Source organism: Corythoichthys intestinalis, chromosome 4 (genome assembly GCF_030265065.1).
Source record: "Corythoichthys intestinalis isolate RoL2023-P3 chromosome 4, ASM3026506v1, whole genome shotgun sequence".
Taxonomy (NCBI): Eukaryota; Metazoa; Chordata; class Actinopteri; order Syngnathiformes; family Syngnathidae; genus Corythoichthys; species Corythoichthys intestinalis.
In genome coordinates, this window is record NC_080398.1 from 50,344,836 (window position 1) to 50,362,960 (window position 18,125).

The following is an 18,125-nucleotide window of genomic DNA, read 5'->3' on the forward strand; positions in this document are numbered from 1 at the left end:
TCAACATTTCCCACCCGTGCTAGCTGGAAATAATTAGATAGCTACAGTATGTGCTAGCTAGCTCACCATACAAATGTCTCATAGACCTGCTGTGTTTAAGCTGCAATGTCATTTAACTGGTCACCAAAATTTATTGCAGGAAAAAGATGTATTGGAATTAACAGTAGATAATACTATATATTTACCAGAAATATCAGCTATAATATATATTAACTAATATATATCATAGCTGATATTTTCCAACATAAATACAGCTAATGCATATGTATATCAATTACTCATTACGTGTAGTGGAAGTAAAATACTTTGGTAATTGAAGTATGGCAGTTGTTTGATTTGTTGGTACTTTATTAGGTAATACTTTATGTAATGTTTTGCTGTTAACAGATTGAAACATGTTCCCTTGTCTTTTGGCCTTCGCACCAAATTTATTGAAATCTGTAATTTTTATAAATGTTTGTAGATATTTTCATGGTGATGAGCATGATGAAAAGAAGAGCCAGGCTCAGTCCTGAATCTGAGGCTACTCGGTTTATTTTATCTGGAGTTGACAGGCCTTGCTTAAAAGTCCAGTGGATCAATGACTATAAAGGTATGTACTGAAATACATAAAGTATTGTTCCTGTGTTTAATGCATGGAGATCACTTATAAGTATCTTTTATGAGGTATTATTTACTAAATGAGGTGATCGAATTGGAAAATTGCGAATTTTTTTATCATTAAAAAACTATTTTTCACTTATATGTACATATTCATGATTATAATAATAATTTTAATCAAACATACCGTATAAGCATTTATCCAAATTAAATATCTAAAACAATGTCATCATTAATGAAATCACATTCACAAAAAAACATAGGAAGGAAATAAGTTGATAACATCTGGATGAGTGACTGACTGGCATTGTCACTAATCCATTTATTTGAAAACGTATTATTGGGGCTGGAAAAGTCACAAATTACAGTATCAACAGGATACATTGGCAAAATTCCAGCCATTCCAGCCGTTGCTCTTCATGAATTTTGGGGATAAAATAACATGCATTTGAAATGTATAAAATGCGTATCAAATCATCTGTGCCCATAAAAAAGTGTTTGGGTAATATTGCTTAATTGATTAATTGACCAAACAATAGTCAGTTAAGAACTTGAGGAGGAAAAAAGAGGCAGTCTTTAACATAAATTTAAAAACTTAGAATTTTTATAATTACAGTGGGGCAAATAAGTGTTTAGTCAACCACTAATTGTGCAAGTTCTCCCACTTGAAAATATTAGAGAGGCCTGTAATTGTCAATATGGGTAACCCTCAACCATGAGAGACAGAATGTGTGTGTGTGTGTGTGTGTGGGGGGGGGGGGGGGGGGGGGGACAGAAAATCACATTGTTTGATTTTTAAATAATTTATTTGCAAATCATGGTGGAAAATAAGTATTTGGTCAATACCAAAAGTTAATCTCAATACTTTGTTATGTACCCTTTGTTGGCAATAACGGAGGCCAAACCTTTTCTGTAACTCTTCACAAGCTTTTCACACACTGTTGCTGGTATTTTGGCCCATTCCTCCATGCAGATCTCCTCTAGAGCAGTGATGTTTTGGGGCTGTCGTTGGGCTACACGGACTTTCAACTCCATCTACAGATTTTCTATGGGGTTGATATCTGGAGACTGGCTAGGCCACTCCAGGAACTTGAAATGCTTCTTACACAGCCACTCCTTTGTTCCCCTGGCTGTGTGTTTTGGGATCATTGATCACAGATCAGTCGTCCTGGTCCCTTTGCACAAAAACAGCCCCAAAGCATGATGTTTCCACCCACATGCTTCACAGTGGGTATGGTGTTCTTCGGATGCAAATCAGTGTTCTTTGTCCTCCAAACACGACAACCTGTGTTTCTACCAAAAAATTCTATTTTGGTTTCATCTGACCATAACACATTCTCCTAGTCCTCTTCTGGAACATCCAAATGCTCTCTAGCGAACCGCAGACGGCCTTGGACGTGTACATTCTTCAGCAGGGGGACACGTCTGGCAGTGCAGGATTTGAGTCCCTGGCAGCGCATTGTGTTACTGATAGTAGCCTTTGTTACTGTGGTTCCAGCTCTCTGTAGGTCATTCTCTAGGTCCCCCCAGGTGGTTCTGGGATTTTTGCTCACCGTTCTTGTTATCATTTTGACGTCACGGGGTGAGATCTTGCATGGAGCCCCAGATCGAGGGAGATTATCAGTGGTCTTGTATGTTTTAATCATTGCTCCCATAGTTGATTTCTTTACGGGTTAGTTTAACCTATTGCAGATTCAGTCTTCCCAGCCTGGTGCAGGATTACCATTTTGTCTCTGGTGTCCTTCGACAGCTCTTTGGTCTTGGCCATAGTGGAGTTTGGAGTGTGACTGACTGAAGTTGTGGACAGGTGTATTTTGTAACGATAATGAGTTAAAACCCCCGCGACCCGACCCCGGAGCAAGCGGAAGATGATGGATGGATAGATGGATGGATGCATGAGTTAAAACAGGTGCCATTAATACAGGTAACGAGTGGAGCCTCGTTAGACCTCGTTAGAAGAAGTTAGACCTCTTTGACAGCCAGAAATCTTGCTTGTTTCTAAGTGACCAAATACTTATTTTCCACTGTAATTTGGAAATAAATTCTTTAAAAATCAAACAATGTCATTTTCTGGGTTTTTTTTCCACATTGTCTTTCATGGTTTCAAGTTTAAGTTTCAACTTAATTTAGGTTGTTTTACATTACACTAATAAGGATTTTTTTCCCTATTAGGACGTGGTGTATTTACCAATGAACTAATTGAAAAGGGATCCTTTGTGTTGGAGTACCGTGGGGAGTTAATCTCACAGTATGAACGGGAGAAGAGGCAGAAAAAGTACACAGAAAAACAAAATTCTTTCCTCTTTGATTTTGAATGGAATGGTAGCACGTGGTGGTAAGTAAAGGACTTTATAAATATAAATTTGTTCTTAACATTAAGGTTTAAACAGAAAAAACATTTGCGATGTGTTCAATTTCAGCATTGATGCCTCACGTGAAGATGACTCAATGGGCCGATTGGCGAATGATGCTAATAAAGGCCCAAACTGCAGAATGAAAAAGTTGACCATAAAGGGTAAACCACATCTTTGCTTGTTTGCTCTTGAAAACATCCAAGCAGGGAATGAAATAACCTATGACTATGGTGAATGTCAGTGGCCATGGCGAGCAATGGTAAGGAAATACTGCTAATCAATTATAGACAACGAAACTGATTAATTGTTAGATTATTTAAAAAAAAAAAAAAAAAACATCTCTCGCTCTCTTTTGGCGATCCGATTTTAAAAGTACATCCTTGATAAAGATAAGTTCACATACATGGATTTTACAGGTGTACAGTTATATGTTTTTAATGTCTGGCATGAGCCCAGATCCTTCAGTAAACGAAACAAGAATCACCAATAATTTAAGAGTTAATCAGATGCTTTCTGACTGAATATTTCTGATACTGTATTGTGACAGATACCGAGTGTTAAGACCCTTACTCAGCCTTCTGTGGCCTATACTACGAACCGCGTTCAACCTCCCCAGAAGTAATCCAGTTTACCATCGGGTAACCGGAGTTGACAAAACCTGGTTGTCTAGTTTGTGGTCAATCGGTGCTACGACGCTGATTATGAGGTTGATTAGTCGAACCTGTGTCAACCCAGTCAGAGTTACTGCGCGTTCACATAACAGGGGGCGGTGACCAGAGTCAAACACTACTTGTGACGATGGCACGGGCACCTTACTTCACGGAGGAGGAATGCGCGATGATCATGCGGAATTATGAGGAATTAAAATCCACCCTCAACGCGAAATCCAACACCGCTTCGGCGAGTAGAGCGCAACGGGTCTGTTGACAGCGAATTTACAGATCGTGTGATTTGTGAATGCATCAATATGCCAGTTTACTTATGTCCATGAAAAGAAATAAAGCCTGCTGTCAGGACAATAAAATAAGATTTGGTACATTAACAGTAAGAAATAATTGTCACGCATCACCACACGAAACAGGATGATTATATGTTTAGTCCCCTTGACTGTACGAATACGTATGTTCTTTTTTTTAGTTTGGGCCTAAAAAATCCAGCCCGACCCGACCCGAGTCCGATCAATAAACTTGATTTGCAGGCCCGAGCCCGACAAAAAAAAAAAAAAATTATGTTATATTTGTGAGGACTCAGAAGAAGAAGGAAATGCGGGGATGCCATGCGTTGTTGCGTAAATAAAAGCCCGTCTTTTGTAACGATTTTTCACAGTTAAACAAGACTGTAAGATGCATATTCAATACACATTTATATATTTTATATTTGTGCGTCTGTCCTATCAGTGGATTTGACATTTAATTTAATCTCCTCGAGTTGGCAGAAAAAAACGCAAGTTTTCTCAATGTTTCCATACCCCACTCCGAATCGCACGGCATACAGTGTTCTTACGCAGATATTCAGCATCACCGATGGAATACATATATTGTCCCTGGCGAAAGAGCGCACGGACAGGCACACACAATCTGCGCGGTTGTGAGGGCCTGACTCGGCGGGTTACATTAGTGACGTCTGCCTAGATCAGTTGGCACAGGTAAAGAATTCCCTCAGCTGAAAATCTTTATCTTTCATGGAGAACATCTTCCGGGTACGCCAGCGCATTCTGGCGGTCCCGAAATACCCGTGCCCTCCGGAGAGAGCCCCTCACAATCCGCGCGCCAATGTCGTATGGGTCGTCCAAGTACGCTGTCATTGTCAGGAGGACACGTGCGCGGAGGAGTGCTGTTTAAATAGAGCGTGGTTAATTGGAATCCTGATGTTAAGCAAGATCTAACTCTGACACGACCAGGTTTGGCGTGTGGCGTGTGTTGCCATGGCAACACTTCTCGGTTCCAACATATCCACCTTTCGTAGTCTCGCATAGCCGCAAACTTACGTCGCACGTGATAAAGTTACTCTCGAAGTTACCCTGCTAAGCCAGAAAACCGGCTTCGTAGTATAGGCCACAGGAGACCAAGAACAGAGTCAGATATATGCATCATTTCCTCAGGTGATTACTTTTGCCCAGTTCACATGTGTGTTTTTTGGCAGCTTTGTCTGAAACAAAACAACGAAGAAAAAAAACCACACACAAGAAAAAAAAAACAATGAGAAGTTAAGAAAATGAAATGGAGTTAATTTCCATCACATTGCTCTCTTTTTATTTTAGCAAGAACAATTTGCGTGTTTGATATCTTATTGTAAAACTAATGGATGTCCGTATAACCCAAACTATTCTGTGAATAATTTTCACAAACACAAGTGTGAACATCACATAATAGAATAGTCAGGTGCTATGGTACTAAACTATTCTGATACTGTTTTTTGTTTTATTGCAGACACAAAATCAACCAATACAAAACGAAGAAGTGAGTCTGAGATCATCTGCATCATACCAAAAGGTAATTACATTTGATCCGTTCACATTTCCGTGGTGGTATAGAGCTTTGTTTCACAACTAAAGACTATAAAGACAAGAGGAAGTTGGACACACGTTAGCACCCGTCGTCCTCTACTCATATTGTTTAAGCCTGAAGGACTTGAGAGTGTTTTAGAAGTCTTCAGTCTTCATTGTCTGAACATCCAACTTTTTTTTATCCAAACAGTGTGTGCTACCATGCCAATGTGTTAATGGTTATTAGGGCAGTATTGCATAAACAATTTCTATAGTGACTGCCATGATATCAATATGAATTTGGTTAAAAGAGTTATTTTAAACATTGCAAAACCCCTAACATACATATTCAATTTATCATTTCAATCTGGTTGTTTTCCGGCAAAGATGAAAATTGCCAAAGTAATCCCATTATTCAAAGATGATGACAAGCATTGTTTTTCCAATTACAGACCGATTTCTCTGCTGCCCCAGTTTTCAAAAATTTTGGAGAAACTCTTCAATTCCAGACTTGAAAAGTTTCTTGACAAACATCAGATAATACATGAAGGACAATATGCTTTCAGAGCCAATAGAACGACATCAATGGCAATAATTGATGCATTTGAAGAAATCACGACTGCTATAGACAAGAAAAAACATGCCATCGGTGTTTTTATTGACCTTAAAAAGGCGTTTGATACAATAAATCATTCAATTCTACTAAATAAGTTGGAAAAATATGGAATTAGAGGTGTGGCTGGGGACTGGGTGAAAAGCTATTTATCAGAAAGGGTACAATATGTTAAGATGGACGAGAACATATCTGGCACACTTCACATTAGCTGTGGTGTCCCTCAAGGGTCTGTGTTGGGACCAAAACTTTTCATTGTGTATATGAATGATATCTTCCACGTATCCAGTGCATTAAAACTTATCTTATTTGCTGACGACACCAACATATTCTATAGTAGTGATAATTACAGCGAGCTAGTAACTACTGTTAATAAGGAACTAAAAGCCATAAAGAAGTGGATGGATATAAATAAATTATCCCTAAATATTAAGAAAACAAAGGCAATGTTATTTGGTAATCAAATAGCTAATTCTGAGTTGAAAATAATAATTGAAGGTCTACCAATTGAAAATGTAAATGAAGCTAAATTTCTCGGCGTTATAATTGATAACAAGCTGTCATGGAGACCCCATATCAGATACACGAAAAACAAAATCTCCAAATGCCTGTCAATCATAAATAAAGCAAAACAATACCTTGATTTAAATGCACTTCGGATTTTATACTGCACTTTGGTACTCCCATACTTTTCATATTGTGTCGAAGTATGGGGGAACACTTACAAAAGTGCATTATATCCATTAATTACATTACAGAAGCGAGCAATTCGGATTATACATAAAGTGGGTTTTTTAGATCACACTCATGATTTATTTACTCAATCAAAACTGTTGAAATTTAATGATCTTGTGAAATACAACACATCAATATTTTTATTTAAAGCATTTCATAAGTTATTGCCCCTCAATCTACAATGTCTTTTTACAGTGCAACAGCAATCTCATAATTTGAGAAGATTTGCCAACTTTTCACAACCAAAATTTCGTACTACTCTTAAAGGATTCTGCGTGTCTGTATGTGGGGTAAAACTCTGGAACAGTTTGGGATTACATTATAAGCAATGTCAAAGTATTCAGAAATTCAAATTGCTGTATAAACATCAGGTCTGGTCACGATATACAGAAAGAGGTCTTTAATAGTCTTGGGTGTATGCAGAAATATTACATGTTTTATGGATAATATTTTGTACATATGTAATAGTTACTCATGTATTATTAGTGATGTGTATGTATATGTGTGTATGTGTATATATATGTACATATATATATGTATATATATATATATATATATATATATATTATGCGTATATATATATCGGTGTTATTATGATTACTGCAACTATTATTATTATTATTATTATCAATGTAGTCATTATGATTAGTACAGCTGTTGTAGGGAAGTGACTGCATTCCTATGGAATTTTTGGAGTGAAATGGGGGTGGGACTCAAAAAGCTCGGCTTCTTCCCACTCCTTTTCGAGCTACACGTGTATGTATTGTTATAATTTTTGTTACATTCATCATGACTGTTTAATTTTTTATTGTATTTTATTTTTTCCATACTTGTTGTTTTTTGTTTTTTGTTGTTATTGCTCGAAATAAAATCAATCAATCAATCAATCAATAGTCTACCATAATGACTTTAGATCTTTCAGTACATGATGTTCACTATCATATTTACTTAGAACTTTATAACTGAGTGTAGCACCATAGTATAGATGTTATCTAACACTGTATTTTTGGTTATTATAGCTACCAAGTGTTGAGATCCTGACTCAACCAAGTGAAAATGAAGAAGCGAGCCAGAATGAATTCCAACAGGTGATTACATTTGATCAAGTCACAATTGTGTGTTGGTTTACAACTTTGTTTGACATCAAAACAATATTTAGACGTCAGAAAATTGATTTTAATTATTACCCTTCGTCATGTCCTGATATTGTTTTAGTGTGGAAAAACTTTAGTGTGTTCCAGAAAAAATCTCTTGTCTGAACCAAATCAATGTCCTTCTATTGTCTCATCCATGAACGAGTGTGTGTTACTATGTCCCTATTTTGTTGGTACAGCGTAAACAGTTTCTATAATCTAGCATAATGACCTCAGATCCTTTTGTAAACCATGTTCACTCTATCATATTTACTTATTACTTTATAACTGAGTCTAGCACCATAGTATAAATGTTATTTGACACTGTGTTTTTGTTTATTATAGCTACCATGTGTTGAGATCCTTACTCAACCAAGTGAAAATGAAGAAGCGAGCAAGAGAGAATTCCAACAGGTGATTATATTTGATCAATTCACAATTGCGTGCTGGTTTACAGCTTTGTTTGACATCAAAACAAGATTTAGACGTCAGGAAAATGGATTCTAATTATTACCCTTCGTCACGTCCTGATATTGTTTTAGTGTGAAAAGCTTTAGTGTGTTTCAGGAAAAATCTCTTGTCTGAACCAAATCGATGTCCTTATATTGTCTCATCCAAGAACGAGTGTGTGTTACCATGTCCCTATTTTGTTGGTACAGCGTAAACAGTTTCTATAATCTAGCATAATGACCTCAGATCCTTTTGTAAACCATGTTCACTCTATCATATTTACTTATTACTTTATAACTGAGTCTAGCACCATAGTATAAATGTTATTTGACACTGTGTTTTTGTTTATTATAGCTACCATGTGTTGAGATCCTTACTCAACCAAGTGAAAATGAAGAAGCGAGCAAGAGAGAATTCCAACAGGTGATTATATTTGATCAATTCACAATTGCGTGTTGGTTTACAGCTTTGTTTGACATCAAAACGAGATTTAGACGTCAGGAAAATGGATTCTAATTATTACCCTTCGTCACGTCCTGATATTGTTTTAGTGTGAAAAGCTTTAGTGTGTTTCAGGAAAAATCTCTTGTCTGAACCAAATTGATGTCCTTATATTGTCTCATCCAAGAACGAGTGTGTTACCATGTCCCTATTTTGTTGGTACAGCGTAAACAGTTTCTATAATCTAGCATAATGACATCAGATCCTTTTGTAAACCATGTTCACTCTATCATATTTACTTATTACTTTATAACTGAGTCTAGCACCATAGTTTAAAATTTTATCTGACACTGTGTTTTTGTTTATTATAGCTACCATGTGTTGAGATCCTGACTCAACCAAGTGAAAATGAAGAAGCCAGCAAGAGAGAATTCCAACAGGTGATTATATTTGATCAATTCACAATTGCGTGTTGGTTTACAGCTTTGTTTGACATCAAAACAAGATTTAGACGTCAGGAAAATGGATTCTAATTATTACCCTTCGTCACGTCCTGATATTGTTTTAGTGTGAAAATCTTTAGTGTGTTTCAGGAAAAATCTCTTTTCTGAACCAAATTGATGTCCTTATATTGTCTCATCCAAGAACGAGTGTGTGTTACCATGTCCCTATTTTGTTGGTACAGCGTAAACAGTTTCTATAATCTAGCATAATGACCTCAGATCCTTCTGTTAACCATGTTCACTCTATCATATTTACTTATTACTTTATAACTGAGTCTAGCACCATAGTATAAACGTTATCGGACACTGTATTTTTGTTTATTATAGCTACCATGTGTTGAGATCCTGACTCAACAAAGTGAAAATGAAGAAGCGAGCAAGAGAGAATTCCAACAGGTGATTATATTTGATCAATTCACAATTGCGTGTTGGTTTACAGCTTTGTTTGACATCAAAACAAGGTTTAGACGTCAGGAAAATGGATTCTAATTATTACCCTTCGTCACGTCCTGATATTGTTTTAGTGTGAAAAGCTTTAGTGTGTTTCAGGAAAAATCTCTTTTCTGAACCAAATTGATGTCCTTATATTGTCTCATCCAAGAACGAGTGTGTGTTACCATGTCCCTATTTTGTTGGTGCAGCGTAAACAGTTTCTATAATCTAGCATAATGACCTCAGATCCTTCTGTAAACCATGTTCACTCTATCATATTTACTTATTACTTTATAACTGAGTCTAGCACCATAGTATAAACGTTATCTGACACTGTATTTTTGTTTATTATAGCTACCATGTGTTGAGATCCTGACTCAACAAAGTGAAAATGAAGAAGCGAGCAAGAGAGAATTCCAACAGGTGATTATATTTGATCAATTCACAATTGCGTGTTGGTTTACAGCTTTGTTTGACATCAAAACAAGATTTAGACGTCAGGAAAATGGATTCTAATTATTACCCTTCGTCACGTCCTGATATTGTTTGAGTGGGAAAACTAGTGTGTTTTTAGAAACATCTTTTGTCTGAGCCTAACTCATGTCCTCATATTGTCTCAACCAAACACTGTGAGTGTCTGCTACCATGTCCTGTATTGTTGGTCTTCAGCGTGATACAGCATAAATAATTTCTTTATTCTAGCATAATGACCTTAGAGCCTTCAGTGGATAATGTTCGCTTAAATATTTATTCTTTACAATTGAATTTGACGCCGTAGTACAGAAGTTTTTTGACATTGAAATGTCTTTTATTGTAGCAACCATGTGTAATTCCAACAGGCGATTACATTTAATCAATTCACATTTAATGTTGGTTTAGAGCTTTTTTTTGACAAGTAAAGATTATTAAGATGAGAGGAACATGGACTTTTCAACCATCGTCAAGTTCCTCGTATTGTGTATGTTGTATAATATTTCTAATACTGTATTTGTTTGCTTTAGATAACAAGCATCAATATCCTCATTCAACCTTCTAGGGACCACGAACTTCTTGAGAACGCTACCATATCTTCTCAACAGGTAATTACAAAGCATTAATATACATTAGTCCAGAATGTCGGGTTCTTTGATGATTATATGGTCAATTATGGAAAAAGAAACAATTGTATCAGAATCAAAATATTACTTTCAATGTTATCTGTAAAAGTTTGAATGCTCAAGTGTTATGGAATTGCAGTAGTGGGTGTTGATAGATATCCAAAATATATATTAATGTAAATTGAAAAAGAGGAAGAAAACAGAAAGAAAAACTATTTTCTTTCAGAGCTCTCCTGATCCGTATTCAGATTGTACAGATTATGAAGACATCGACTATATTCCAGACTCAAGTGGGAATTCCTCAGATGGAAGTGTTTGCAGTAAGGATCTGAGCATTACAGAATTTCTTGCTCCCCAAAATGTGATTAAGAATGTGCCATTGGAGATGGATGCAGAACAGTGTGGGGAAATCTCCAGTTCAGCGATAGTTACAAGTTTAGGTTCATCACCGAGAAGCAGCAATCATTGCACTTCAGTGACAAGTTGCAATGCTAATTGTTCAGGGAACACATCATACATTAGCCAGCCCATAACGGTCGCACCATTGCCAAGGACATCAAAACAAAGCAAATACAACAAAAAACAGCATTGTTTTTATTGTAAAAAGCCCATTTCTAAGTTGGCAAGACACCTTGAATCTGCCCACAGTACACAGCCTGATGCTGCAAAGGCTTTAAGTTACGATAAAAGGTCCCGAGAAAGAAGAGATTTGTTACGCTTTCTTAAGAAGAAGGGAAATTTTACTCATAATGCCAGAGTGATCAACTGTGGTGCTGGGGAAATGGTTGCTTGTCGAAGACCCAAAAAGACAACACAGTCTGATGGCTACCGTCACTGCAGGTTTTGTCAAGGACTATATGCAAGAGCTAGCCTTTGGAGGCATGTGAAAAACTGCCCTCAGAAGTCTTTTGAGGTGGGACCTTCGGCTGGGCAAAAACGAATTCAGCTGGTCTTACCGAGACCTGAACAAGTCAGTGAAGCCGTTTGGAAGATTGCTTGTGAAATGAACCAGGACAACATTTCCTCTGTAGTAAGGAGTGAAAGACACATCCTTTCCCTTGGTGAGTCATTATACAATGCCAGAAAACCACAAGAGAGAAGAAATGACTACATTCGCCAAAAAATGAGAGAGATGGCAAGATTATTGATAACAGCAAGAGCTATAACCCCGTTGAAAACCACAGAAGACCTTGTTATGCCGGGTAACTTCCCCCATGTCATCCAAGCAGTGAGGGCTGTTGCAGGTTATGATTTGGAAAGCAACTCTTATAAAACTCCATCCTTGGCTCTGAAATTAGGACACAGTTTGGCCAAAGTTGCAGGCATTGTGCAGTGCAGTGCCATTATTGCAAATTGTAGTAGTATTGCAGAGTCAGCCAAGCAGTTTGTTACTCTATATGAGAACAATTGGAATGAAACCATTTCTGCTTCCGCATTGGGTACACTTCAACAAGCGAAGTGGAATAAACCACAGGTTTTACCATTTACACAAGATGTTTCACTGCTGCACAACTTTCTTGCTACTGAGTCAGCTAAGTGTATGAAGGACTTGGAGGAAAAACCCAACAGCATAACCTATGGAAATCTTGCTAAGGTGACTTTGACACAAGTTATACTTTTTAACAGAAAAAGGCAAGGGGAAGTTTCAAAAATGGACCTCCAGTCTTTCACATCCCGGAATCGCGCAGAGTTGAATCCGGACATTATGATGTGTCTTTCCGAGTTAGAAAGAAAGCTTGCAAAGCACTTTGACAGAGTTGAGATCCGTGGTAAAAGGTCAAGAATGGTACCTGTGCTTCTCACCCCGAGTATGATTTCTGCAATGGAGTTCCTTGTGAACAAGAGAAATGATTGTCAAGTCGACACAAAAAATGTGTACCTGTTTGCCCGTCCAATTGTACTTTCACATTACAGAGGCTGTGATTGCCTCCACAAGTTTGCAAACCAATGTGGTGCAAAACACCCAGAAGCACTCACTTCCACAAAACTTAGGAAGCAAGTTGCCACCTTGTCTACAGTACTGAACCTAAAAGAAAATGAAATGGATCAACTTGCCACCTTTCTCGGACACGACATCCGTGTCCACCGAGAATTTTACCGCCTCCCAGACAGTACCCTGCAGCTTGCAAAAGTCAGCAAACTGTTGATGGCAATGGAGAAAGGACAACTCTCTGACTTTCAGGGAAAAGGGCTGGATGATATTGAGATCAATCCTGAAGGTGATTTTTTTTTAAAAATTTTGTTTATAAAGACTCAATATTTGCATTTTTGTGTTTTGCCATGAATGTAAATGCTTTGTCCTGAGTATGTTCTATATCAACCCAGATGACATACCCACTAGTGATGATGATGATGATTATGATTCGAGCAAAGAAATGACCACTGACCTTCGTGAACAAAAAGGTAACCTGGCCCTCATAATCTTTGTTTAGATGTTAAGGTTATAAGAGTAAAGAGACATCTTAATATTAGGCTTTAGGAACAACTATATTTAAATCATAATGAGATAACGGTAGACATCAGCTGTAAAATGGTGCAAATCAAATCTGAAAATATTGAAGATGAAGATATTGTAACCAGTAAGTCTAGATCAAGGGTGGGCATCAAGAGCCGTAGTGGGTCCTGGTCTTTGTTCCAACTGATCCAGAAAGGACAGTTTAACCAATGAGGTTTCTGCTGAAACAAGAAGCACCTGACTGCGATCAAGTGATTGCGCTTGCAAGACACTAGATTGGTAAAAAGGTTTCCTCTTGATGGGTTGGAACGGAAACCCGCACCCACTGCGGCCCTTTGTGTAATAGTTTGCCCACCCCTGGTCTAGAGGGTAGAAATAAAAAAACTAGTAAATGTCACATACAAATGAAATGCTAAAAAGTCTAATTAAATTATATAATAAACATTTTAGGCTCAAGAACTGAGACCTTTGGACACCCAAGCCATGTGCCTGCCTCAACCATGCCGGACACCATGGATCGCACTGCTGTCTCAACTTCTTTCAATAACATCGAAGACACTTCTGCCTCAACTTTGTTTGGTGACATGGAAGACATACCTGCTTCGACATCATTTGACAACATGGATGGTACTATTCTCCTCACAGTCCATGTAAATATTGTCAGTCATCCAAATCATTTAATTTTTAGGTTTTAGGGTACTGAACTTTTGAACTGGATTTTTCTAGTTTTCTTAGCAGATGTTAAGTTGTGTTTTTGTGACTGCTGTTCAAATGGCAGATAACACAGGCTTTCATGTTGGGTTTTACAGGTAAAATGTTTTTAAAGACAACGAGAAAAGTTCACTTGTTTTCAAAGTCATAAGAATTCTCTCTCAACCACTTGGAAGAACAAAAATTAATAACATATACTTCTGATCAAAATCTTAAGACCAGTTACAAAATCGCAAGAATTAGCATTTTGTACTGTTGTATCTTAAGAAGGTTCTAAGTAGCGTTTCAAAATGCAATAAGAAGAAATGGGAACAAGAGACCAAATGTTTTGAGCAGGCAATTTGTTGAAAAGAACAATTTAACTGAAATAGGCTTTTCATCAGTTGATCAAAAGTTTAAGACCACATCCTTTACAAGCCAAAATCTGTGCAAAAATTTGGATTTCATGTCATTTTCTGTCAAGTAATCACACTGTCAAGACCTCTTGATGGGATATGCAAAAAAATTCACTGCCTTCGAACATGGCAGGATTGTTGAGCTGCATAGACAAGGCCTCTCACAGCATACCATCGCTCTTGAGGTTGGACGCAGTAAGACAGTCATTTTGCATTTCTTAAAAGATCCTGAGATTTATGGAACAAAAAAATCAAGTGGTAGACCCAAAAAAATCTCACGGCACTGAGCCGGAGGATCCGAAGGGTTTTCCGTCAAGACACGGGACGATCCTTATCCCAAATTAAGGCCAGTACTGGTGCTGACTGCAGCCCAATAACTATCAGGCGGCAACTGCAAAGGAACTGCTTCAAAAACCAAAAATGTTTTCAAAGGCCACGTCTCCTTCAACGCCACAAAATTGCCCATTTGGCCTTTGCAAGGGAGCACCAAACATGGGACGTTCAAAGTTGGAAGAAAGTTTTATTCTCTGATGAGAAAAAAATTAACCTTGATGGTCCTGATGGCTTCCAACGATACTGGCATGACAGGAAGATGCCACCTGAGATTTTTTCAACATGGCACAGCGGAGGGGGCGCCATTATGATCAGGGGTGCTTTTTCCTTCAATGGAACAATGGAGCTCCAGGTTGTGCAGGGGTGTCAAACAGCAGCTGGCTACGTGGAGATGTTGCAGCAGGCATCCCTCATGACTGAGGGCCCTCGTCTGTGTGGTGATGACTGGGTTTTTCAGCAGGACAATGCTGCAATTCACAATGCCTGTCTGACAAAGGATTTTTTTCAGGAGAATAACATCACTCTTTTGGATCATTCTGCATGTTCCCCTGATCTAAATCCAATTGGGAACATTTGGGGATGGATGGCGAGGGAAGTTTACAAAAATGGACAGCCATGTTCACCACTTGCAGCAACATTCCTACAAGCCTTTTGGAAACACTCGCATCAAGCATGCCAACACAAATTTTTTAAGTGATCAACAATAATGGTGGGGCTACTCATTACTGAGTCTGTTTTTGAGACTTTAATTTCTGTTTTAGGGTTTTTTTTTTTTTAGCTATGGTCTTAAACTTTTGATCAGCTGATGAACAGCCTATTTCAGTTATATTGTTCTTTTCAATAAATTGCCTGCTCAAAACATTAGCCACGTTTACATGGAGCCAAATATTCCAATTACAATCGGTTTAGAGGTTCAAACCAAATAAATGTGTTCCATATAAACACCTCATTCGGAATGAACAGGCCCAAACTGAATGGAATTTCATTCCGTTTCACAGGGGTGGAATATTCCTTTTCCCAAACCGATTAGAAGTAAAATTATATCATGTAAACAGGGAAGCGGAATGGTGTCTGGTTGCGTTCTTTCTGCACATGCTCCGTACTGACGTGGTGATGTCACTTGGTGACGTAAGTAACGTCACTTGCAACATGGCTTCCAAGCACAGCGCACCTAATTGGAGTCCGGCGGAAAGTTTGTATTTAATTCAAACTTTAAAAGAATTGAATATAATTGCTCGCTTAGACGGGCGTAAAACGAGGAACAGTAAACTATTTAAAAAAGTTCACGAGAGGTTACCCGAAGCCGGAATAGACCGGAGCGTTGACCAGATTAGAAACCGGTGGAAAACGCTGAAAACCGGCTACTACAAGGCAAAAGAGCAAAACAGCAGAAGCGGATACGACCCCACAAACACAACAAGTGGGTAAAAGTTAAAACAGCAGCACTCTGACGATCAATCTCCATGTTTTGCAATGTGACGCTTTGTTTTGATTAATCTGCGCATGTCAGACGGCAGTTGTCAAACGTACTTTCGGAATAAAGGCAGACACATGTAAACGCTGGATCGGAATAGATGAAGTAACATGTAAACAGCTGATCTGAAATTTCCATTCGGAATGATTTGAATCGGTATGAATAAAAGTCAGCATGTAAACGTGGCTACTGTCTCTTGCTCTCATTTCTCCGTTTTGCATTTTGAAACACTACTTAGAACCTAAGATACAGCAGTGCAAAATGCAAATTCTTGCCATATTTTTCACTGGTCTTAAGATTTTGATCAGGACTGTATAAAGGGCACCAAATACCAAAAACAAGTAAAAGCCCATTATTTTTTTAATAGTAATTGCATATTCTATTGATATATATATTAATTTCAGATTCCCAGCAAAGGACAGCACTTCAACCGAGTTCACCCCAACCACGGTCAAGGTGCTCCAGCAAGAAGAAGCAAGGTTAAAGAGCTTTTCTGTTTTTCTTCGGTTACTCCGTTTTTTTCCCATATCCCCAAAATATGCATTGTTGACTGACTGGATGCTCAAAATTGTCCCTAGGTATTAGTGTGTGCAAGCATGGTTGTCCCCTTGTGCCCTGGGTTTGCCTGGCAACTGATTCAGGGTGTAGCCCACCTGCTGCCTGTAGTTAGCTGGGTTAGGCTTCAGCACTCTTGCGAGTTTTGTGTGGATGAGAGGCTCGGAAAATTAATGGATGAATGAATTTTCAATCCTAGCACGCATTTTTCATAATGGTAAATCCATTATATCACTATAAAGAAAATTTCTTTTGTTTTAATTTTTCATAGGTGGAAAGGCGAGAAGTAAGTGGACAGAGGGTGAAGTGAAAGCTGTTGAGCGGCACATGTTGGATTTCATAAGCAACCTGAAAGTACCAGGTAAAAAGAGCTGTGAGGCTTGCCTCCAAGCTGAGCCAGCAGCTCTGAAAGAGAGAGACTGGGTTGCTATTAAATACTACATTCACAACAGAATAGTAACCTTAAAGAGAAAGATGAATAATTAGAGCTTAATCATTTGATCTGGCCCAGGTACTGTATATGGAGGACCTTTTTTGTTTTGTTTTGTTTTTTTAAATCTTATTTCATTTTTTTTTCTTATATTGTTTTTTTACTTGTATTTAATTATGTATTTATTTCCATATATATTTGGGTATTTTTAGATCTCATTTCTTGTTTTTTCATTTATAGTCACTATTTTTTTCGATTGTATTTTTTCCCTTTTAAGTTTGGCAGCTTTGGTCCACCATACAGGTACAGTTCAATATCAGATAAAATAAGCTCAAAAAACATGTGCGGAGGGTGAGGCTGGGGTTGATTTTCAATGTGTTACGTTTCAATGTTTATTACTGTTAAAAAAAATATATACTCCCAAAAAGTTAGGGATATTAGATTTTGAGTTTAAATTTTACCTTTACAAGCGATGTTATTATGACCTGTACACACTTTAAATGACATGTGTCAGACTTGTCAGCAATTAGTACACTTTGCTCAGCTTGCTTTGTATAAACCAGATCTGACAAGAAAATTTAATAAGTTGGTTCAGACATAAATGGAAAAACAAATGTCCTTAATAAAGATATAAATGGCATTAAATAGTCATTCTAATCATTGTTATACATTTTGAAATAATTTGAGATTTTGATCATCATTACTGTCTCCAGTGTGCAATTCACATTTGACCATAAAAGCAAAAATAGAGATACCTGAAGAACAGTAGATTGAGATCCCGTTTTCAACTTTTTTCTACCTGAACACCTCCAGTTTACCTATGCAGAATTAACGTGTGAATATCATATTTTTCTGTCAGAGGTCATTTGACTAGAGCATATAACTATTGTTAATCACATTTATACTTTGGGTGTTTGAGGAAAATAATT

General features: G+C 37.6%; 1 protein-coding gene and 2 long non-coding RNA genes across 3 annotated transcripts; all 3 read left to right on the plus strand.

Moving 5' to 3' along the window:
• Nucleotides 1–503: 503 nt before the first annotated feature.
• On the plus strand, nucleotides 504–3,161 carry LOC130914606 (uncharacterized). The gene is made up of 3 exons (XR_009062967.1): nucleotides 504–592; nucleotides 2,773–2,935; nucleotides 3,021–3,161. It is a non-coding gene; the product is annotated as an uncharacterized LOC130914606 (long non-coding RNA).
• A 6,956-nt stretch (nucleotides 3,162–10,117) lies between these two features.
• Nucleotides 10,118–11,374, plus strand: LOC130914609 (uncharacterized). The gene is made up of 3 exons (XR_009062970.1): nucleotides 10,118–10,169; nucleotides 10,748–10,825; nucleotides 11,070–11,374. It is a non-coding gene; the product is annotated as an uncharacterized LOC130914609 (long non-coding RNA).
• A 180-nt stretch (nucleotides 11,375–11,554) lies between these two features.
• Nucleotides 11,555–17,827, plus strand: LOC130914601 (uncharacterized). Its single transcript, XM_057833959.1, has 5 exons — nucleotides 11,555–13,062; nucleotides 13,169–13,246; nucleotides 13,749–13,925; nucleotides 16,616–16,690; nucleotides 17,038–17,827. Exons 1-5 carry the CDS (start codon nucleotides 11,625–11,627, stop codon nucleotides 17,250–17,252), a joined length of 1,983 nt encoding a protein of 660 aa, XP_057689942.1. The 5' UTR covers nucleotides 11,555–11,624; the 3' UTR covers nucleotides 17,253–17,827.
• The last annotated feature ends 298 nt before the right edge of the window (nucleotides 17,828–18,125 follow it).